The following is a 24,390-nucleotide window of genomic DNA, read 5'->3' as shown; positions in this document are numbered from 1 at the left end:
AATATTCCCTTTATCATATTTTTCTGGTATTATGCTTAACAAAAATAGTTCTGGCTTAAAATCTGTATGTTGTCTTAATATTTTTTCTAACCCACAGGTGATAGTATGTGCCTGGTTTCTGATTGCAATGGACCATATTCTTATTTTTGTAAACTGGAAGCAAAACATCTACCAGCTCTTTATGTGAGAAATAAGGTCACTTAAGGTTGGCTGCTCTGTCTACCGACACAGGGTAGAATTGTCACATCTCTTCTGGAATGGTGTGCATAGCTTGGACTTTTATATTAGACTAGCACATAAATGGCCTTGGATTCTGTATTGTTTGAGTACAGCCACCTGCAGACAGCTTACACAATCCACTCTTGGTTCACCAAGATAGGAGGAATTGAACCACAGTTTATGAGCTAGTGACTCAGACTCTGCTGTCTGAACCAGGCATCGTAATAAGTGTCAGAGGCTATGGTCTCAGGTGCAGGAAATTCGGAGCCAGGATAGAGTTGAAAAGCACTATGAGTTTATTCCATGCTACCTATAAACAAGAATTTGATCCACTAATGGTCAAGGCAAATTGGCGACTGATAACAGGCAACAGAGTTTAAGAGGGGCTGGATTTAGATCTCTCACAGAGGCATAATTGACTCCAAACTGATGGTGCATTTGACTCCACCTTCAGAGTCAGCCTACTCATCTCCTATACCATCTTTTATTCAGACCAGCATTGAGCTTCCATTTGATTCCTGGCCATTTGAATTGTGTGTGTGTGTTTTTTTTATTTCGTCCTTTCCCCCTGTTTGTTTTCAGATTTGATTCTTATTTCTTTCTGTAATTTGGATAGTTTTTCCAGAAACGAAGGTAGAACAGTTTTTTTCTTAAATAACATAAAAAAGAAGGTATGTTTGGAGAACTACGTCAAAATAAGCAATGTTAAAATGTTAGTGGAGCCAGGACCAAAACACCATCTGATTTATTTGACTTTAAATGGGATGGACCCTAAGGTTAAAAAGCCATGTTGGCGGAGAGATTAAAATTTAAATTAAATTTCAAAATTAGTTTTCAAATGAAATGCTTGCATTCAATTCAAAACAAAAGCCGCTAGTTTAAGTACCCTTATCAACAAATAATTCGCATGGCCATACCCTATGTCGAGGTCGACAATCTTAAACACTCAAAGAGCCACAAAGGTCCTAACCGGAAGCCGACCAGAATTCAATTCTGGAGCCAACCAGAAGTCTGGTTTCCCCACCATAGAGCCTCCTCCTAGTGCGGCATCCTTTTTCCTCTATCTATCCTAACTGAAAGCCCTATCAATTATGGAGCCAACTGGTGACAGGGAGCTGCAGCAGAGGGATGAAAGAGCCACATGCGGCTCAGAGCCGTGGGTTGCTGACCCTGCCCTATCTATTTAATAAATTTCCTTTCTGTCACATGAATGTTACAGTACAGTGTCACTTGGAAAGAAATTTAGTTACACATATCTTAAATAAAATAAAGGTTTATTATTACTACTAGTACAACTGCCTGTCATTACCATTATTCCTGTATTATTGCAATCCCAAAGCAGCCTGAAGAGGAGCAATCAGCCGGCAGAAGTTCAACCTCCTCAGCGGACGATACCATATCGCTGGAAAGGAACTCTTCCATTGGTAGTAACCTTTCTGTTCCACGGACTCCCGGCCTCCTTGGATCCAAGGAAAGGTACAGCCCAGATGGCAGCTGCTTCAACATGGGGACGAACGGAGAAGGTCAAGATGGCATGGCGGTGATCTCTGGAGAACTGGACGAATTGCTGGATAGCGTCATGGAGGTGTCCCCACCTTCTTCTGGCCTGCGGAACAATTTGAGGCCGTTGTCTCCTTTCCGTCGGCATAGCTGGGGCCCAGGGAAGAATAGTAACAACAGTGAAGCTGAGGTCAACCACAGGAGGTAAGCCAAACGATTTCTTGGAAAGGGCTGATCATCCATACCTAGAAGAAACGTGGGGCTTCCAAGATGGCAGAAGGAAGGAAATATAGGAGAAGTCAAGTTCAGCCACAAGATCAAAATGTGAGATCCAAGTGGGAAACATTGGAGGTTGAGCACAGCCAATCTGGCATGTTCTGGTTGTTTGGCTCTCACCTTCACAACCTGAACTCCGCTCCCATTTGCCCTATCCATTAGTCATGGGGAGTGGGAATTTTGAGTAAACATGGCCTAAACTGCTGGTTTCCCACCTAAGCTGGAAAGCTCCCTTTTATTAAGGTAAAAAGCAAAGGGCAAGAAACAAAGCAGGACCATCCAATCATCTAGATCAGGGGTGTCAAACTGAAGGCCTGTGGGCCGGATCCGGCTTGCGGGCTGCTTAGATCCGGCCCACGGGGCTGCCCTGGAAACAGTGAAGGACCAGCCCACAGTGCCTCTGTCAGCGAAAATGGAGCTCAAGGAGACCTTGCGTTCTGCCCCTCTCCCCAGGGTTCTGTTTTCGGCCACAACAGCCTCCTGCAGCCTTCTGCTAGCGAAAATGGAGCCCGGGGACGCCTTGACGAGTGGCGTCGAGCTGGCCATGCCCCCAAGCCACACCCTCCCCAGCCATGCCCCTCCCCCCCAAGGTCAAACACAACCCTGATGCAGCCCTCAATGAAATCAAATTTGACACCCCTGATCTAGATCTTCTTTGGTCTGATCTGTAGACTTGGAAGTTGGGATTTTGGAGAAACCAGAAGGATTAGGTCCTTTCTTTTTGTTTTGCAGCAAGTTAGCCTGGTAGCCCTTTTGCAATTTTTTAAGATGTTAAAAGTTAAGGCACTCCCTCCCTTTTCTTCTTTATGTCCGAAGGCAGAGACCTCCTTTTAGCCAAAAGGCAGAATAAGTCTGCTTCAAATAAGTCTTGTTGTTATTTTCTTGTTTGCTATTAAACAAGAAGGGTATGTGCTTTTTCTACACTTCAAAAGCAATCTGGGAGGCTTTTTGTTCCTACTTTACTGTTCAGCCTGACCCAAGGAGTAAAAGCATATTATTCTAAAAGTCTAGGAGCCATCTAAAAGAGGCAAATAAATGATTAAAATGAATCTATCTGTATGTATGTATGTATGTATGTATGCATGTATGTATGTTTGTATGTGGGACGCAGTGGCTCAGTGGCTAAGACGCTGAGCTTGTCGATCAGAAGGTCGGCAGTTCAGCAGTTCAAATCCCTAGCACTGTGTAACGGAGTGACCTCCCGTGACTTCTCCCAGCTTCTGCCAACCTAGCAGTTCGAAAGCATGTAAAAATGTAAGTAGAAAAATAGGAACCACCTTTGATGGGAAGGTAAAGCGTTCCGGGCGCCTTCGGTTTTTAGTCATGCCAGCCACATGACCACGGAGACGTCTTCGGACAGTGCTGGCTCTTCGGCTTTGAAATGGAGATGAGCACCGCCCCCCTAGAGTCGGGAACAACTAGCATACATGTGCGAGGGGAACTTTTACCTTTACATATGTACGTACGTACGTACGTACGTACGTATGTATGTGTGTATGTATGTATGCATGAATGAATGAATGTATGCCTGTGTTTGTTTATTTATTTTTGTTTTGTCAAGCATGTGTAAGATAACAGATATAAGTATAAACATTTATACATTTATTTATTTATTAAATGCATATGCTGCCTATCTCACTATCCAAAGCAACAAATAACTCAAGGTGGTGAAAATACCTAATACTCCTCCCCCCCCCCCCACCACAACAAGGAAAGTTGGATTGAAGCATAAATGTAAATGGCCCAAAGTCTCCCAAGGGGCTTTCATGCCTAAAATGGGACTAAAACTCACACACTCCAGGTTTCTATCCTAGTAACTTTAACTACTAGGAAAAAATGGATATTTTTTTCTCTTTCTTTATAGAAAAAAACAGTGTTACTATGACCTAGAAGGAGTTTTAAATTTTTCCTGGGTGTTGCGTACTCTGTGATAAGAGTTTAAGTAATTATCATGACTCAGGTTATTGTACACAGTGACTCACCTCACCTGTAGTAGGGGTGGGGGAGTGAGGTTAGAGGTGAAAAAAATCATACTTTGAGATGATGTAGCTGTCAAGAAAGCTCAGCCAAGCCCTCAACTTGATGACTTGAGAGGAAGAAAGGGAAGCATTTCCTGAAAGATTGTTATGATTTTGGCACAACAGCCTTAGCACTTTTCGTTTCTGTTGGTACAGATAGTTCTCAACTTATAGCAGTCTGATTAGTGACCGTTCAAAATTATGATGGTACTGAAAAAGGGACTTATGACCATTTTTCACGTATCTCTATGATCATGTGAACAAAATTCAGACGCTTGGCAACTGGTTCATACTTACGATGGTTGAAGTTTCCCAGGCTCAAGTGATCCCCTTTTACGACCTTCTGGCAAGCAAAGTCAACAGGGAAGCCCAATTCGCTTAACACCTATGTCACTCGCTTAACAACCGCAGCAGTTCCCAGTAGTGAAGTTGTGCAGAAAGGTCATAAAAGGGGGCAAAACTCACTTAACAACGGTCTTGCTTAGCAACAGATATTTGGGGCTCAATTGCAGTCGCAAGTCGAGGACTACCTGGATCAGTTATTCATTTGTGTAACCCTGGATTGGGCAGGCAGTATGGAAATGACCTTGGTAAGCCTGATGGTGCCAATATGTTTGTGTTGGGCCAAGGACCATTCAGTTCTTGCTTCTTGGCCGTAGGTGGCGCTGTGAACTTGCAGGCTAATACTGTTTTTTCACACCAAACATTTTTTCCCACCCTTCTGCCACCCTGTCATATTTCTCTACTCCCTGTTACCACTCCTTCCGTCCTTCACCTTTGGATTCTCCCCCACGACCTCCAGTCACTCTGTCTGGAAATTTCTGAATGGTTGATAATGTTTCTGATAATTGTCCATGATTCATTTTTTCAGTTCAATGCGAGTGCTGGGGGAAGTCGTAAGGAAAACTCCCTCTCATAGAAGAAGGTACAGCACAGATACACTGAGGCTGACTAACCATGTTGCATTCTGATGGCGACTAACTTCCTGCTTTTGTATTAATCACCCGTTCAGCTCAGCCTTCCCCAGTCTGGTTCCTTCAGAACTTCAACTCCCATAGTTCCCAACCGGCAGAGATTGGGCTGTGACTGCTGAAGGCTGTGGGCACAATTGTTCAGTCTATTTAAGAAGGAACCAGCCTGGGAAAAGCTAGTTCAGTGCAGGACTTCAGCCACAGCTCCACTGGGGATCAGTGGAGCACTGGAGGAGCAGGCTTGTCCGAAATATATTTTACTGTTTGAAATGGATGGATCAGTACTTCTAATACAAAGTAGTAAAATTGATTTATTAAATTGTACAGCTGCCCAAGTACCATCTCACTATTTTGGGTTTCCATATATTCAGTGGGCAAAGAAATGTGGAGAGAAAATTATAGCTCTGTAGGATGCACTGAGATGGGGGACAGTTAAATATTTTTTCAGCTAGACCTCCCATTCTCTTGAATTTTCCTTTCCTTTCCTTTCCTTTCCTTTCCTTTCCATTCCATTCCATTTCATTCCTCTCCTCTCTCTCCTCTCCTTTCCTCTCCTTTCCTTTCCTTTCTTTGTTTCTCTCTTCCTTTCCTTTCCTTTCCTTTCCTCTCCTCTCCTCTCCACAAATGATATCTTACATTTACCCTACAGACCAGGATTATGGATAAGTAGTAGATTAGTTTCAACACTTAGCACATACCATAGTATACTTGTTTGCTGGTCAAATTAGCTGTGATTTATTATCAGCAATAACTCATTGACTCTTAAGCGATAAGGAAAATCTCAGAACCAAGTAGGTACAAGTTTCTTCCCATTTCTTAAACTACTTCATAGTTTGGAAGGTTCACTGCATTGCAAATGAAATTACTAGAAATCTCTATTTATTAAACTGGTCTTGTTTAATAAAAACAAACCAGTTCAGATTAAAACAGTAAATGAATACATCATAATATCCAGACACGAAAGAAATGAAATCGATAAACAAAATTCTTAACATCCCCGATGAAACTGTTTCTTCTTCCAGGAATGTGTACACATTTTCCTTAAAGAACAAACAAACAGTAAGAAAATAATAAGCAAACAAAAAGAAGGCGGAAAAAAATAAACACCCTCCTTGGAAGTAAAAAAAAAAAGTTCCTCCTCGTTCTTTTGTTTCTTTCTCTCCCTCAGCCTCCAGTTTATGTTTAAGCAAAAAGCTTTAGACAATCTTTTTATATTTCAAAAAAACCTCAGTGTGCCTAATCCTGCCAAAATTAATAGAACATTCAATGCTTGAATGGTGATTTTGCAAAACAAAATAGAAAAAACCAAAACAAAACAAGAAAAGCCACATATTTCTGGAGCTAATGATAGAACCTGGTTATTAATTATGTTTTTGCTCTTGAAATGTCTGTTTTGCATATTTAAGCTGTGGGTGAGCTTTTAAATGCTGTTTGGGGGAACAGTACCAGTTTGGTATATCCTGGGCAGCTCTGCTTGTGCCATGTGCCTTCCAAATGTGTGACTCCCATTCCTAGGTCTTGTGAATTGGAGATGATGGGAGCTGTAATCCAGCACATCCATTATTGAGAACCGAGTTGAGAAAAGCTGCTATTGTATTTAAATGTAGAACTAAAAGAAAGTCACTGCTGTAATATTAATACAAGTCTACTCCTAGTGCCACCTAGAGGTTTTTTTAAATGTTCATGTAGCCTAGTCATTACTACATTTGCTGCTGCTCACATGTACAGATTATATTCATATTTAGAATAGAATAACAGAGTTGTAAGGGACCTTGGAGGTCTTCTAGTCCAACTCTATACCATTTCAGACATTTGAAAATTATTCTGCTCTTCTCTTCTCCTCCACTCTGTTCCACTCCATTCCTTACTCTACTCTACTTTACTCTTCCTTTTGATTTTTCTGCTCATGAATTCCATACTTTACTTATCTCTCATGGACTCTTTCTCATTCATTCTTCCCCAGTTTTCCCTATTGGTGTCCCTTTGCTCATTTTAGTAATTTCCCTGCCTTCATTTCAATCACATATCTTCTGGTTGACTAGAATATGAGGTTTTAGTCTCTGCCAAATGAGCTGCCAATTCCTACAAAATTTTCCACTAATAATCAGCATCTCTATGGATGGAACCTTTTTGGGGGGGAATTGTATATTGATGCATGTTCTGGGCTACCCGAGCAGTTCAGTCAATAGCTAGGGCTTCCAAACAAATCAGCTTTTAAATCATGAATACCGTGTTTCTCCAAAAATAAGACCCAAACTGAAAAATAAACCCTAGCATGATTTTTCAGGATGGTCGTAATATAAGCCCTATTCCAAAAATAAGCCCCAGTTAAGGATCAACCAGATGGATGTATTCAGTACCGTATTTTCCCCAAAATAAGACCTAACTGGAAAATAAACCCTGATGCATCTGTTGGAGCAAAAATTAATATAAGACCCAGTTTTATTTTGGGGAAAACACGGTAATAATCCAAAAATACATAAAAATGGAAATATGTAGGAGCATATGTGCAGTTATGGGGAGGAAAGGAGGTATAATTCTTTCAAGGGTAGCCAAGTTGGTATATATCCACCCCTCTGAACAATCAAGTAATGACAGACCTCTTGCTGTCTCTCACCTTTGTTATTCCCAGTTTGAGCTGGTGTCCCTCAGGTGTCCAGTGCAATGCCATGGATGCTGACTTTAATGGTCGAAGGTAGAGTATGCCATAGCATCCAAGGGAGCTTCTGCATTTGTCATTGCCAGCTTTTTGTGTGATGTCTGTAGCCTCATTGCATCCTCGGTATATCTGCTGGCTTGGGTGGTGTGCTGTTTCGATTCAGTTTCTTTGAATTAAGTCCCTTTACTTGGTGGTTTCCAGAATTTGGCTGCCTGGTATTTGCGGTCACCACCTCCCAGCCTTTCCTTATGACTTGAGCTGGAGCACAGAGACTTGTTTAATGTCCCACTAAAGTTTACAAGGCTGCAACTTAAATAAGAATCTTCTGTATCACCAAGTCGAAGAAAATGGGTATCAGTTCTTCAAAGCAGGAAAAGGCCTCCTGCTACAATGAGCAGGGTTTGGGCTTTCTGGAATTAACACAGATTGCAATGCAACTTGCCAAGACCATGGATGGACTGGTTAAAATGGTACCAGATGGGAATGTCATCTTTGTGGAGAAAAATCTCCCTAATCACCTAGAAACCATTTTTGCTCACCATAGGTGACCATGGGAATAACTCCTGTTACTTCCACTGCAATCTCTTCGTTAGTGGAATGTTTCCTCTTTTACTAGAATCAGTCTGGCTTTCCAAATTTAGAAAGAAATATGCTTAACGAAGCATATGCATGTTCTTATCCTTTCAAATGTGCAAACTAAACAAAAACCTAACTCCCATTTAATGTTATGCATGAGAAGCACAGGAGGTGGAATTATGCCCTGGGTAGTTAATGTAAAAATTAATCATAAGTGGCACAAGGAATGATACTACACTATATGAAGCCGAAAACAATCATTGCAAGAAAGTAAAAACCAACGTAGGAAAACTCAGAAGATGTTGTAAATATGTGTGGAATGGCAACATATAAGCAATGAAGGTTTTATGGCCAAGCATATTTTGATCACCTTACTATTTTTGTGGCGTCTGTCTAACTAGCAGAAGAAAAACATTGCAGCATAGAATTTCCTCTTACACTTTCGACGTCTATGCACAGCTTTTTCCCAAATAGAACAAGTCAACAACAATAATTTTGTTGCCGAAAAGGTCCCAAAAGAGAATGAAACTTTAAACTGAAGCTGAAAAATCAGGGAGGAAACAAAAAGGGTTGCATGGTGAAGTCTTATAATTAAAGAAGCCCATAAATGCCAAAGTCCAGCCTTGGTAATGTTTCTGACATGCTTTCTTTTAGGAAAAAAATTACTAAAGCAAAATCTCTTTGATTAAATTGAGTAAGGCTAAAAAATGCATGCATTTCTTTGCTCGGCATTAACTGGAATCCATTGTTTAGCAATTCTTTATTAGAAACAACTTTACTAAAAAACAACTAACTCGTGCTAAAAGTACTAATAATGCTCCTCTTGATCTTTCCTTTGCATCTTTGTACAAAGGTATCTTTCTCATGAGGAGGAAGACCACATTTATACTCAATACAAAGTAGGGCTTTTTTCCCCTAAAAGTCCTTGAGTCTGCACATTTATATATAGACTAGCTGATAACCCAGCATTGCCCAGGTATTTATTTTGTAGAGGGAAAACGTCCGGACCAAATGTAATTTCTAACGTTGGCTTTTCCCCCTTGTGGAGTACTGTGAAGCCGTTACCATGGCAACTCCACTGTGCTGAACAGTAGAAGCCATGTTATGGAAGTACAGTAGAATCCATTTTAAGACATAACAGGCTATATCTTAACAAAACACACACCCCGAGGGGTGTTAGGGGTGTCTTACCCCACACAGTATCTTTTTCTAGAGAACATGTCTTCTGTGTACCAAGTTTGGTTGAAATTGCTCGAGGCGTTCTAGTATTATGCTGGATCTCTCTCTCTCTCTCTCTCTCTCTCTCTCTCTCTCTCTCTCACACACACACACACACACACACACACACACACAGCAGAAAGTTTCAAAGGAGCAATTGCAGGTAGATTGGGTCTCTAATTCTAACAGCAGTGTGCTAACATGCTAACTAACCAAGGAAACTAGATAAATCACCTTACAGCTAAATAATATCCAGGGCAATATTACTTGGAAATCTCCTGTGGAGCTTGCTTAAGCCAACAAGATTTTATAGACTGACCTCTCAAGAACTGGGAGAAACCTAATGCCTGTCATTTGTCTTCAGTTACAGCTTGGAAGGTCTTTCTGGAGAGGCTGATGATACTACTAAGCCATCCTCAAGTCTCGATGTAGCATCTATGAACACCAAAGACCTTCGGCAGAGTCCCCTAGCAAATGATGAACGAGGATCACTGGTCTCGCTCACCGAAGAGGAACAGGAATCAGAGCTAGGTGAAATGAGAAGCCAGGTAAGGAGAAAAGTCATTCCAAGAGTACAGTATCCTTGCTTAGTTTGCATGGTCTACAAAGCCAGGTGGGGGCAAATAATTTTACCTCCCTTGATGTCAGAAGGCCCCGTTCCTTTTCATAATTTCGTTACAAGTTTATCCTCAACTCAATTTTCACTTTCCACTCTTGTGATCAATGCTAAGAGAGTTGAACAGAAATCTACCAATGTATTTAAGGACCACCTTCTAGGACCATCCAGCTATGACAGCAACAAACTGACTGTCAACTCGTAAAGCACTCTTGGCCTGCTCTCGAGTTGCCATAGGCAGGAGGGGTGAAAACTGAGGAGTATGGCAGCCCCAACCAGAAGCATATTCCACACATACTTTTCTCAAGGCTGTATCCCAGGTTACCTACAACAGCCAGAGTGGCATGATCTCTACAGCCCGCAAAAGTTCTCCATTGGAGAATGTGATTTAGGATACACCCTGGGAGGAGGGGGGAAACAGGGTCATAGTGGGTCGTAAATTATGTAGGGTCAGAGCTGGCTTCACTTGGGTGCCTGCCAACATGTTGCTCCTAATAAATAACTGGATTTCTTTTGAAGCTTGACTCTGAGGCTCATGATTTAATTAGGGCATCTGTTGGAACCCTGACATTGACCTCAGCTGATCTTGAAAATCGTAAGGAGGGTCAAGCCTGCTTAGATGGAAGGCTATCAATATTCTAAAGCTGTGGGCTAGATCGAAACATTTAAAAAACCACCACCAAGTTTATGCTTAGTAAAAAATAGCATGGAGAACACTTGCCTATGAAGTCACAAAGAGTCAGACACGACTAAGTGGTTGAAAACAAATGAACAATTAGGACTCTTTATGAAGTTCTACACATTTATATATATGAATAAAATGTCCTAGAAAATGGCAATGGCAATCATTTTGCTACCATCCAGGAAACTCCATGGACATTTCCATGAAGGTACCAAAAGTTGAGTTTGACTTAAAAAGGACTTAAACTTCTAGATCTATTTGAGGTGGGAGGGGGTAGATTTTTTTTTTCATGGTACATTTGTGTTAAGCAAGCTAGTTCCAAATACCTTCCTCTTTAATATTCCCGGCGTGCTGTAGTAAAACTGCCTGTCAAGATGGTTTTACATCATAGCCAGATTGAGAAAAAGATTTAGAGATTTAGAGAAAAAAAGATTTAAAAAAAAATTGTGTTGACAAGGAAGCTTAGAGGGGTTGAACTTCGGTTCTGGGAATGCTACCTCCTCCTCCTCCTCCTCCTCCTCCTCCTCCTCCTCCTCCTCCCTCTTTCCCCACCCGCACTCCCTTTTATCACTGATGATGTTACCTACATAGAATAGAATAGAATAGAATAACAGAGTATGAAGGGATCTTGGAGGTCATCTAGTCCAACCCTCTGCTTAGGCAGGAAACCCTACACCACTTCAGACAAATGGCTATCCAACATCTTCTTAAAAACATCCAATGTTGGGGCATTCACAACTTCTGGAGGCAAGTTGTTCCACTGATTAATTGTTCTAACTGTCAGGAAATTTTTCCTTACTTCTAAGTTGCTTCTCTCCTTGATTAGTTTCCACCCATTGCTTCTTGTCCTACCCTCGGGTGCTTTGGAGAATAGCTCGACTCCCTCTTCTTTGGGGCAGCCCTTGAGATATTGGAAGGCTGCTATCATGTCACCCCTAGTTCTTCTTTTCATCAAACTAGACATACCCAGTTCCTGCAACCGTTTTTCATATGTTTTAGCCTCCAGCCCCTAATCATCTGCAAGGAAACAACCAAGCTCAGAAAGCACCAAGGACCCCTTTATTTAAGCCCTGCGCTACAAATATTCTCCCTCTATTTGTCTGTTTGACCAGTCTGAAAAGACTGAATTTAGTGGTAACTGTCCTGCATTTCACAGATTCTCCAAAGACCACAGCCTCGCTCCTTAGGCTTCTCCACAAGTCCCGTTTCTCCTCCATTAACGAAATCCATGTCGTTGATGACCATCACCCAAGTGGGGTCAGACAATAGTGAGTATTTGTGGGTTTTAATTTAATTTTCTTTGCATGTAGCATTCAGTTGTGAGTGTATTTAAGCACACCTTCTTCTGCTTTTCCTGTATCCGCCTAGCTTTGTGCTATTTTGATGTAAGTATTTGTCAGAGAAGGCAAATATCTGGTCCTGCATTATGTGAAGTTTTCAGTTGCTCTGCCGAATTAATTACTCCAGTAAAGATGTGCAAGCTTTCTTCTATTAGTCCAACCTGTGCATTTTTTAAAAAAAATGTAGAATTAAAAAAAAATTAACCCTGGATTAAGTTTGAGACTTAGCGTACTACTGAACTCTCATTCCTTTCCAATGCCTCTCCAAGAAGTAAGTGTCAGGCTTATTAATAATAGATCCATCACAAGCAAAAAAAAATCCAAGGCAGGTGAATTCCTCAAAGAATAGCTTTATTGGAAATATCAGATTGGCATATATCTGGTGAAAACCAACTCTGAGAGACCCCCTTGGTTTTCACATAATTAAAAGTAACTTCAAACAATCAGTCACATGGCCCAGTCAAGGCAGCGTCTGCTGGTCTGGTGACATCACTCCTCCTTCCTCTGTCCAGGTGTGAGAATGTCCTTGGTTCCCAGGAGAAAGCATTTTGTTTTGACTACACAACTCCCAGCTATCTCTAATCACCCCTCCCTATCTCTCGCTCCAATGTGGCAACACTGACATTCCAAGATAGCTTCGGCCGGGTCAGTTTCAGGGGTGACAATCAGATTAGCACTGGGAAAAAAGTGGTAAAGATAAAAGTTGTCCCTGTCCAGTTGTGTCTGATTTTAGGGGATGGTGCTCATCTCCGTTTGTAGCAGAGGGAGTCAGCGTTATCCGAAAACATTTACCTGATCATGTGGCCAATATGACGCTTCAAGGTGCTACTTGTCACTCATAAAGCCCTCCATGGTAGTGGATCTGGGTACTTGAGAGACCGGCTACTGCCAATTACCTCCACACGACCCATTAGATCTCACCGATTGGGCCTCCTACGGGTTCCATCTGCGGGTCAATGCCGATTGGCGACCACGCGGAGGAGGGCCTTCTCAGTGGCAGCTCCGACCCTATGGAACGATCTCCCCGTGGAGATTCGCACCCTCACCACTCTCCAGACCTTCCGCACAGCCATTAGAATCTGGCTATCCCGCCAGGCCTGGGGCTAAGATTGCACCCTCCCGAATGGTATGAATGTTGTGTTTTCTTTTAATTATGTGTTGTTGTATATGCAAAAGTCTGTTTCCCCTTTTCCCTTTCGGATGTGAGCCGCCCTGAGTCCCCCCAGGGAAAAGGGCGGCATACAAATAAACTTCTGAATCTGAATCTACGTTGAAGCCCATGAAACACGGTTATCTTCCCACTGAAGTGGTACCTATTTATCTACTTGCATTTGCATGCTTTCAAACTGCTAGGTGGGCAGGAGCTGGAGCAAAGAACAGGAGCTCACTCTGTCACGCATCGTTCAGGTCTCAAACCTAAGTTGTCAGCTTTCCAACTGACAAGCTCAGCATTTTAACCGCTGAGCCATCTCTCAGTAGTGGAAAGAATAAAAAGAAACTGAAATCTTGACGTAGCGGAGACAAGTCTTCAGCAAGATGTGGAAACCATCTTTAAGGTGCTAAAGACAATCCAAAATAACTAAACAAACTGCACCCCGCTGTGACTAATGTTTCCTTCTTGGAAAATGTCTCCTAGATACTTTTATGTCTATCTGGAGCTTTGAGAGAGGTGAGGAACAAGCTATCTCTGAATCTGCCTCGTTTATTTATTTATTTATTTGAGCGGAAATGACAGTGAGACATGTTTTTAGAGGATGATTGTGTTCCCCGAGGGAACGTCAGTGGGTTCTGACTTGCAGTTGTGAAAGTTGCGTCTCCGGTGCAGCTTCACTGTTCATCAGTTCTGCAAGTTGTTATGTGGTGTGGCTCAAAGGCGCCTGGAAAAGAGGGATTGTATTCCATGATTAAAAGGTAAAGGTTCCCCTCGCACATATGTCGTTCCTGACTCTAGGGGGTGATGCTCATCGCCCTTTTAAAGCCAAAGAGCCAGCGCTGTCCAAAGAAGTCTCCGTGGTTATGTGGCCAGAATGACTAAATGCCAAAGGAGCACGGAATGTTGTTATCTTCCCACCAAAAGTGGTTCCTATTTTTCTACTTGCATTTTTTACGTGCTTTCGAACTGCTAGGTTGGCAGAAGCTGGGACAAGTAAAAAATGTTGTTTTATCATAGAAAATAAAATGCAAAACAGTAAAGCAGACTAACAAAATGAAACAAAAGCATTGGAGGTCTTCTAGTCCAACCCCCTGCTCAAGCAGGAGATCCTTATACCATTTCAGACAAGTGGCTGTCCAGTCTCTTCTTAAAAGCCACCAGTGATGGAGCACCCATAACCTCTGAAGGCATGCCGTTCCGCTGGTTGATTGTTCTCCCTGTCAAGAAATTTCTCCTTAATTCCAGGTTGCTTCTGTCCTGGATTAGTTTCCATCCATTGTTTCTTATCTTATGAGCCACGGTGGCGTAGTGGTTGGAGTGCACTCCTGCAGGCTACTTCTGTTGCCTGCTGGCTGCCTGCAATTTGGCAGTTCGAATCTCACCAGGCTCAAAGTTGTCTCAGCCTTCCATCCTTCCGAGGTGGGTAAAATGAGGACCCAAAATTGTTGGGGGCAAGAGGATGACTCTGTAAACCACTTAGAGAGGGCTGTAAAAGCACTACGAAGCGGTATATAAGTCTTAAGTGCTATTGCAATTGCAGATTAGCTCTGCCCACAGCCAGGAGTTTGATCCTGACTGGCTCAAGGTTGACTCAGCCTCCCATCCTTCCGAGGTGGGTAAAATGAGGACCCAAAATTGTTGGGGGCAAGAGGATGACTCTGTAAACCACTTAAAGAGGGCTGTAAAAGCACTACAAAGCGGTATATAAGTCTTAAGTGCTATTGCTATCTTGCCTTCTGGTCCTTTGGAATATAAGTTGAACCCACCCCCTCTTCTTTGTGGCAGTCCCTCAAATACTGGAATGCTGCTGTCATGTCTTCCCAAGTCCACATTTTATTTTATACCCATTTTATTTTTGCCATAAAATAAAGCACTCTGCACATATAAGAAAAATCATTGTTTTTTTCCCCCCTCTTGGAGAGAAGCCTCTCTGGTTTGGGAGTTTGCCACTGAAAAAATCTCTTCTAACAAGCAAACCGTTTTGGAAGATCTGGCTTAGCTTCTCGAGACCCGTGACTCATAAGGATGTTGACTCGTTTTTGCTTCTCCCTTAGCAATAGTAACCAAAACACTTGTCCATCCATGAAAATAGACACTTCATCTTCGGTGACCAGAATGTACCAATTTTCTTCCTCCTTCTGAAGGCCCTCATTAAGGGCATATCCGCACACAGGATGGGCTCACGTACGCAACAAAGGACCAATTGGCGTCCTCTTTTTTTTTTTTTATTCCAAGTGGCTAAAAAAAGGGAAAAGGGAATCACTCCCTTGAAAACCAGCTTTTCTTTGAGAAACGGATTATTTTCTCTTAATTATAGGATAACTCTTTTTGCAAATGCTTTCCTTCAGATTTGCACTCTTCTCCAAAGAGATCTGTATCGCAGCTCAAATTAATAGCAAGGAAAGAAATGGATGCCCAAAACAGTGTTATGTAAAGGAAAGTTTCTATTTTAATACTTTGATAATTTAATATTGCAACATGGTTTAAGCGGAGGCTTGAGGGAGGCTTACGGTTGATAGCTGCCCCAAATTACCATCAGCTGAAGTTAATATTATATTTTTGTTTCTTTAAAATGTTACTGATATTCTTTTTTATCTGATCAGATACCAGAGGGGAGTGTGAGCTCTGCAGATAACAGCATAGCGAAATATAAATATTTGCATCATAAAAAAAGTTTGCTGCCTGAGCAGGGAGTTTGACTTCCAACTCTGTTATTCTTAAAGTCTTAAGAAGTTTAAAATTTTAAGTGTTTGCAATATAGGCAAGTGCCAAAATCAAATAATGATGAAATAGTTGCAAGAACAGAAACATTTGAGGGATCTCCTGTGTACTGGAGCGCGACTAAAAGGTCTAGGTAGAGGTCAATAGCTTTTCTACGACTTTAGAGCAATTTTGCTACAACCATCCAGAAGTCAAAAGGTTGAGAAGGAAGGAAGAAAGAAAAGCCGAGCCACCAATCTCCAAGAAAACAATCAATATGAAGTCTACAGAGGGGAAACTTTCTCAGTAAAGTTTCATCTTTCATCTTCATCAAGACAAGACTTGATTCTTATATCAATATTTTTCAAACTCTGAAATAGTAGGAACTCACTTTTATATGTGTCATCAGGAATGAGTTGGACCATATATATTTTCTTCTATAAATAAATATGCTCCCAGATGAGATGCTCCATTATTTCTTGGGACTTCCCGGGAAAATAGATTATGCTTAATTTTTCCTCTTGCACTATCTTTACTCCTCTTCAAGGAGTCTAGTTGAAATTCCTAAGGAGTATATTCCAGGTAACACCTTGCATTCCAAATGTAGTATTAAGGAGGGTATCCCAAGGCTATCTAAAGTTGAAACAGGTACATGGTGATATTACAAAGTAGTGATTATGGATGATGGAGGATTTATTCATAGAATAACTGTCTTGGTGAATGTAATCAGTCCCAAATCCATGTTTATCAGAAGGCCAACTTGCTCTCAAAACCTTCTGTCCCTCATCATTCTTTGTATAACCTCCAGTTGATGTTGGTCCTTTTTGTCTGAAAAAAGAGGCTCATTGCCAAACAAATCCCTGGACAGAGACACTCACCATGTTATTTTTCTAAGAACTTCTATGATATCAATGTAGGCTTCAAAGGTAATCTTGCAATTGAAGACTACTAGGGCTAATCATGCTCCCTTATAACAGAATAATAGAATGACAGAATTAGAAGGGACCTTGGGGGTCTTCTAATCCAACCCCCTGCTCAAGCAGCAGACCCTATATGACTTCAGACAAATGGTTGTCCAATCTCTTCTTAAAAACCTCCAATGTTGGAGCACGCACAACTTTATTCTTATTTTTTATTTTATTTCATTTTATTTCATTCCATATTTTATTATATTATTTTATTTTCGTTTTATGGTATAATCTTTCAGTTTAGTTTCAAAAATAAATGAGCAAATCTTAAAAATCAGCTGAGAAAAGCACAGCATGAACAAAGGGAAAATTTCTGAGGAAACTGATAACCACAAATGCCATTTGATTCTATTTCTGGTCTAGACCAATTGTCCTATTCACCTTAATGTATCCTGAGTTTAATTGGAACAGAAGCACAGAATGTCTCTTCTGGCGTTAGTCACATCTATGAGCATTTAGAGGCCAGATCACTGTTTCCCTGAAAATAAGACAGGGTCATATTTTCTTTTGACCCCGAAATAAGTGTTTGGCTTTATTTTCAGGGAGGTCTTGTTATTTTTGAGGTGCAGGAGGTAGCAAGCGTGGTCACCTCATGGCTGCTGCTGTGTTGCAATATTTTCAGGGGAGGGCATATATGCTCAGAAGCCCAATTGGGCTTATTATCTGGGGTGGTCTTATTTTCTGGGCAACCCAGTTGTATCTGTCCGCCCCGTGCCAACTCAATGAAGCGGCAGACGTGATGAACCGAGGCCTTGAGGCCGTTATGGACTGGATGAGGGCTAACAAGCTTGTACTCAACCCAGAAAAGACCGAGTGGCTGTTGTGCTTCCCTCCCAAAGATTCGACCAATATTCCATCACTCAGGCTGGGGGGTCAAATTTTACACCCCTCAGAGAGGGTTCGCAACTTGGCAGTCCTCCTGGATCCACAGCTATCCTTTGACCACCACCTGACGGCTGTGACCAGGGGGGCATTTGCCCAGGTTCGCCTGGTGCGCCAGTTGCGACCCTACCTGAATCGGGAGGCTCTCACAACAGTCACTCGGGCCCTTGTGACCTCTAGGCTGGAATACTGCAATGTGCTCTACATGGGGCTGCCCTTGAAGAGCATCCGGCGACTTCAGCTAGTCCAGAACGCGGCCGCGCGAGTGATTGTGGGTGCACCTCGGTTCACCCACATAACACCCATCCTCCGCGAGCTGCGCTGGCTACCTGTCGATCTCCGGGTGCGCTTCAAGGTGCTATTAGTCACCCATAAAGCCCTTCATGGTAGTGGATCTGCGTACTTGAGAGACCGCCTTCTGCCAATTACCTCCCTGCGACCAATTAGATCTCATAGATTGGGCCTCCTCCGAATTCCATCTGCCAGCCAGTGCCGGCTGGCAACTACAAGGAGGAGAGCCTTCTCTGTAGTAGCTCCGACCCTTTGGAACGAGCTCCCCGTGGAGATTCGTACTCTCACCACCGTCCAGGCCTTCCGCATAGCCCTTAAGACCTGGCTAGCCCGTCAGGCCTGGGGACAAAGATAGCCGCCCCTCCCGAATGATGAATGAATGTTGCCTATTATTTTTACTTATGTGTGTCTACGTTATTGTTTGTATTCCCCTTCCTGATTTTATGTGAGCCGCCCTGAGTCCCCTCAGGGAAAAGGGCGGCCTATAAATGTTAATAAACTCAAACTCAAACTCAATTTTCAGGGAAACAGGGTATTTACTAAAATATTTTTAAACCCCCTCCCTTTCCATATAGTACTCTGTACAGTTTAGCTAAATTGAAATGCCTGTTGCCGCTATTCACATTAATTATGTAAAAAGCAAACAACAGAACAAAATAACAATATTTTCTTGGCTACTACATCCATGGAAATGATGAGGTCTCTGTGTTCAAACTACCCCAAACTCCAAATATGTTGCACCTAAGCATATCCAGAATTTTGAAGTGTGTACACCTCAGCAGGACATGGAGAAAGATTTAAGGCAAATACTTTTTCTACGTGGAAATTTATTTCAATAATTATCTTGTCAATGCAAATAAGAAAATGGGAGGAAAAAGAAGACAGACTACTTCATCAAAGTGAAATATGACACACTGATTCTTCAGGAGTGTGTAACAATTTCAAAACAGCTTGACAGCACAGCTTTTCACACCTGAATTGTGCTTCCAAGATATGCCACAGAAGAAAAAAGTTGGAAGACACCTCTGAGAGGTCACAGGGAGTTCAGCACTTCAAGAATTGTTAGAACTTGATAATGTGATGGTGGAATGTATATATTATCACACTCCAGACGACGCAAGCTGCTTTCAAAATTAAAAATAATAATCCGTAAATGCAAAACAAATCTAGGAATAAAAATAGCATCCATTTGGGGAATCTCTCTTCCACCCCCCCCCCTCAAATTCCTTAAATGTACTCCCGAAGCCCAACCTTAGATTTTTGGGGAAATCCAGCCTTTAAAAGAATGCTTGAAAAAGGACGTGGGAATCAGGAAGAAGAGTGGAGAGGAGAGAAATTTGAGTCTTGAAGATTAACAGATTATCAGAGTTGGAAGGGATCTTGTAAGTTATCTAGTCCAAACCCCCACCCAAGCAGGAGACCATACACCATTTCTGACACATGGTAGTCTTGAAAGCTTCCAGTGATGAAGCTACCACAACTTCTGAAGCCAACTTCTGTTCCATTGGTTGATTGTTCTCACTGTCGGAAAATTTCTCCTTATTTCTAGGTTGAATCTCTCCTTGTTCAGTTTCCATCCATTATTCCTTGTCTGGCCTTCAGGTGCCTTGGAAAATAGGTTGACCCCCCCTGCTCTCTGTGGTAGCCCCTCAAATATTGGAAGACTGCTAACCTGTCTCCCCTGGTCCTTCTCTTCACTAGACTGACCATACACTGATGTCCCACAGATCAGGGTCTTTGGGCCTGATCTCTCCCTCTTGACCAATACTGGCTGGAACTAGCTGTAGAGAAAGGAGGACACCCATTGGCAATTACATTCTTACCAATCATTCAAAAGTTTATTGTGATCAAGTGGAATAGAAATCTTCTGAGAAATTAAGGAAGACACATTTCTGATTCCAGGTTGGCCAAAAGACGTCAGTAAGTCCAGTCAAAGTTGTTCTAATTTACAGTCTAATTGAATAGGGCCCAGATAGTCCACTTCCTCCAGGATCCTCTCCAACTGCAACCTGAACATCTTTTCATCTTTCCATAAAGACGGTGTCAGGATTCCAAGTAATAATCCCATATCAAGCAAAACTCCAAGGCAGGTGAAACCCTCAAAGAATAGCTTTATTGGAAATATCATATTGGCACAGATCTGGTGAAAGATTCACCTAATTAAAAGTTAAAGTTTTCTCACAACCCCAAACAACCAGTCATATGGCCCAATCAAAGCAGCATCCACTGGTCTGGTGACCTCACTACTCCCTTCCATGGTCTAGGTGTGAGAACGTCCTTGATTCCCAAGAGAAAGTATTTTATTTTGGCTACACCACCCCAGCTATCTCTAATCTCCGCCTCCCTATCCCTCAGCTCCAGTGAAACTCTCAAGATGGCTTCGGTCAGGTCAGCTTCAGGGTTGACAGAGGGAAGATTGGAGACTGCGTAAAAATTATCCAGGGCAATAGGGTCCAGCCATGGCTTCTGGAGGAAGGAGAGAACACTCATTGGGAGCTCAGGTTGAGGAATTTTGTCGTAGAGATAAACAGGTGATGTCCATCCCACGAAATTGATCCTGTTGTGTAATCTCTTCCAGTGACACATAGGCTGGTTAGGGTGTCGTTCAAACTGGTGAAAAGGGCTGTAGTGGTCAGAGGCTGGTTTTTTTTTGGCTAGTACTAGATTATTAAATATAAGGGACATGGTGGCTCAGTGGCTAAGATGCTGAGCTTGTCGATTGGAATGGTTGACATTTCGGCAGTTCAAATCTCTAGCGCTGCGTAATGGAGTGAGCTCCCATTACTTCTCCCAGCTTCTGCCAACCTAGCAGTTCGAGAGCATGTAAAAATGCAAGTAGAAAAATAGGAGCCACCTTTGGTGGGAAGGTAACAGCATTCCACACGCTTTTGGTGTTGAGTCATGCCGGCCACATGACCACAGAGACTTCTTCGGACAATGCTGGCTCTTCAGCTTTGAAATGGAGATGAGTATCGCCCCCTAGAGGCAGGAACGACTAGCACTTATGTGCAAGGGGAACCTTTATCTTTACCTCTAGATTATTAAAAAGAGACACATTTCCAGCTTACAGTGTAGTGACGAAAGCCTTATAGGGAAACTGTCACAAATCAATACAGGTAGCCCTCGACTTAACTAACACGAGTGAGCCCAAAATCGATCTTGCTGAGTGAAAAAAAAATTGTTAAGCGAGTTTTGTCCCGTTTTACGACTTTTCTTGCCACATTGTTTACGGGAAGCGCTGCCATTGTCAAGTTAGCCACACGCTTGCTGAGTTGAATTGGCTTCCCTGTTGACTTTGCTTGTCAGAAGGTTGCAAAAGGGGATCATGTGACCCCAGGATGCTGCAACCGTCATAAAGATGAACCAGTGGCCAAGCGTCCAAATGTAAACCCTGTGAACGTGGGGATGCTGCAACGGTCGCAAATGTGAAAAATGGCCATGAGTCATTTTTTTTCAATGCTGTTGTAACTTTGAACTGTCGTAAGTCGAGGACTGCCTGTAGCATTTTTTTTTGCATACAACGCAACCTCCCTTTTCTTCCCCTCCATTTAAAAAAAACAAAACACTTCCTTACTTTTGCTGCTGTAAATTTTGCTTTGCTTTGCTTTGTAAACATGCCTTTTGCTGTCTCCTTTGCCCCGCTGTGGCCGTTCTTCCTTTTTTCTTTGTTATTGTCTGTTGTCGGTGTCGAAACGGCATGCTCTAACCTCTGCCATTAACCCACTTTTCAGCCCAGGGATGGATTCAGCCACCTAGACGAGTTTTCTTCTCCTTCAGCATCTCTCCTCTCATTCCTAAGTCTAAAACTGTCTTTTCTATTGACTCTTCTTCCAGTGATGAGGAGGAGAAGTTGGAGAGTAAGTATTCTTGTTTGGGCAAAAGGATGCTGCCGTTTGCTTAGTGCTCCATGGAGAAGCTCAGAATCTGGCATGACTTGGTTGAACGCAAATGCTAGCTAGCGGCTCAGTCTCGGCTGAACGGCTTTGTCTTCTTCACTTGTCTTCACTGCCGCTTGCAAATTCTAGCCCAAGTGCTTTTCAGCTTACTTTCCTGTTATTTGGCCTACAAGGTTTTCCTAAGGTTCCTTTTCTTCCTTTTGCCCCTTGGGTCAATAAGGAATGTTATGTGATACAGAACTCATGCGTAGGATGTTATGATCCACAGATTTGCCGTATCATCTTTTATTTATCTATCTATTTGCATGTAGGAACTCCCACTTGGACTCCACGCTGATGTGATTCTTTGTACTTGCTTGTGTTCAAAAATATTAAATTTTGCTGCAGACTAACTTACCCTTAGGTTATTTCACATGAACAGGTGTTCAGAAAAAAAAAAAGACAGCACTTTTATGAAACATGTAGAAGACCTAGCTCACACTTTATTTGATTGTTGCTTGCATAAGGGGCTGAGAAACCGGTACCTTGGTCCATATACCAAACGAAGGCCCCATTGGGATCCCCATATCAAAACAACTTCCCTTATGTGCGGCCAGAACCTGAAAATAACAATTAACACAGCACAGTACTTAAGCAAAATGGTTCGGTTGGGGATCTGCATATCTGAGACTGATTGGGGTAGATTGCAGGGGAGACACCAAAATATAATTTTATCATATTTTATCTGTAGCTTAAATTATTGCATTCTATTCCAATTTCATTTTAGACTGTATTTTATTTCAATTCCATTTAAAATTGTATTTTATCAAATTCCATTTTATTTCCTTTTTTATCAAATATTAGTAATCATTTGTTTGGAACTTTGCACTTTGATATTGCCCAAGGGGCTAATCAATAAAGACTCAGTGTCAATCTGAAGTGGAAAAGGAGAAAGAGCATGAAACATGTAAATTAAGAAATATTAGAAGGAGCTTCCCTGCAGCGTATCCTTGGGAAAAATAATAATAATAATGAATTTGTTGTGGTTGTTGGATAACATTTTTTTCTTAGGAAATAAATGTGAAAGGGAGATTTTAATCAGGAGATAAGCTCATTATTGGAGGTGGTTAAATCCTGAAATAGTTAGGACAAATCCCTGGACACAAGTTAGTTGTTTTCTAAAGAGAGATTTTCCTAAAGCAATCCTTTTAAATCACCCTTTAAAAATTGCCTTCCTCTAATGGCAAGCAAGATAAAATCCTGTATCCTTCTTGTTCTCCTTGCCTTTTGATGCCAGATCATGAGGAAATAGTTAAGACAATTTAAAACAACAACAACAATAAATAACCCCACTATAAATGTAAACCAAGGAACACGTGGTCATTTATGGTCAAGGAATAGACAAGGTTGCCTTGAGGGATTTGGGATGATTTGAAGGAGTGAGGATTTGCCATTGGGGGATTGTTTAATTTCCCCCCCCAATATGGTATAATTTGAAGGACAGAAATTTCAATATCCCTGGCACATCATGAACCTACCTACAGTGCCCAGGTTCACCTGGTGCACCAATTGCGACCCTACCTGGATCGGGAGGCCCTTCAGATAGTCACTCACACCCTTGTGACCTCAAGACTGGATTACTGTAATGCGCTCTACATGGGGCTGCCCTTGAAGAGTGTTCGAAGACTTCAGCTAGTCCAGAACGCAGCCGCGCGAGCGATTGTGGGTGCACCTAGGTACACCCACGTTACACCTATCCTCCGCGAGCTGCACTGGCTACCCATTAGTCTCCGGACCCGCTTCAAGGTGCTGGTCGTTACCTATAAAGCCCTACATGGCATTGGAACTGGGTACCTGAGAGACCGCCTCCTGCCGATTACCTCCCATAGACCAATCAGATCTCACAGGCTAGGTCTTCTCCGGATTCCATCTGCCAGCCAATGTCGGCTGGCAACTCCCCGGGGGAGAGCCTTCTCTGTTGCAGCTCCAGCCCTTTGGAACGACCTCCCCATGGAGATCCGGATCCTTACTACCCTCCCGGCCTTCTGCAAAGCCACTAAGTCCTGGCTGCTCCAGCAGGCCGGGGGGCTTTTGAAATACCCAGCCCCATGGTAACTGTGAATGTTGTGTATTTTAAAGTGTTGTTTTGTCTATTTATCCCCTTCCCTTGTTTATTGTAAGCCGCCCGGAGTCCTTCGGGAGTGGGCGGCATACAAGACCAATAAACTAAACTAAACTAAACTAACTAAACTAAACTAAATCTTTTAAGCAAATAAAACAACTATAAATTAATTTCAAAGGGAGGTACTTCGAATTGTGTCTCCGTGTGCATCACAATATAAATATGTACATCTTGAACATCTGCAGTAGGAAACTTCTGTTCGGATTCAGACAGCTTAAAAGTGCCACATGAATCCTTTTGGCTGAATTTCTTACCAGAAAGTTA

The 24,390-nt window shown here is 42.2% G+C and overlaps 1 protein-coding gene across 1 annotated transcript in view; it reads left to right on the top strand.

Moving 5' to 3' along the window:
* The first annotated feature begins 1,626 nt into the window (after positions 1-1,626).
* The window catches only part of AKAP13 (A-kinase anchoring protein 13), an 81,896-nt gene continuing 59,132 nt past the window's right edge, over positions 1,627-24,390 (top strand). Inside the window, exons 1-5 of the mRNA XM_032233522.1 lie at positions 1,627-1,923; positions 4,885-4,938; positions 7,617-7,679; positions 9,802-9,985; positions 11,892-12,003. Of these exons, the coding sequence (XP_032089413.1) occupies positions 1,724-1,923; positions 4,885-4,938; positions 7,617-7,679; positions 9,802-9,985; positions 11,892-12,003 (613 nt within the window). The 5' untranslated portion in view covers positions 1,627-1,723. The remainder of the gene's footprint in view (positions 1,924-4,884; positions 4,939-7,616; positions 7,680-9,801; positions 9,986-11,891; positions 12,004-24,390) is intronic.

This window comes from Thamnophis elegans, chromosome 16, assembly GCF_009769535.1.
Source record: "Thamnophis elegans isolate rThaEle1 chromosome 16, rThaEle1.pri, whole genome shotgun sequence".
NCBI lineage: Eukaryota > Metazoa > Chordata > Lepidosauria > Squamata > Colubridae > Thamnophis > Thamnophis elegans.
This window is presented reverse-complemented; position numbering and strand designations above follow the sequence as displayed.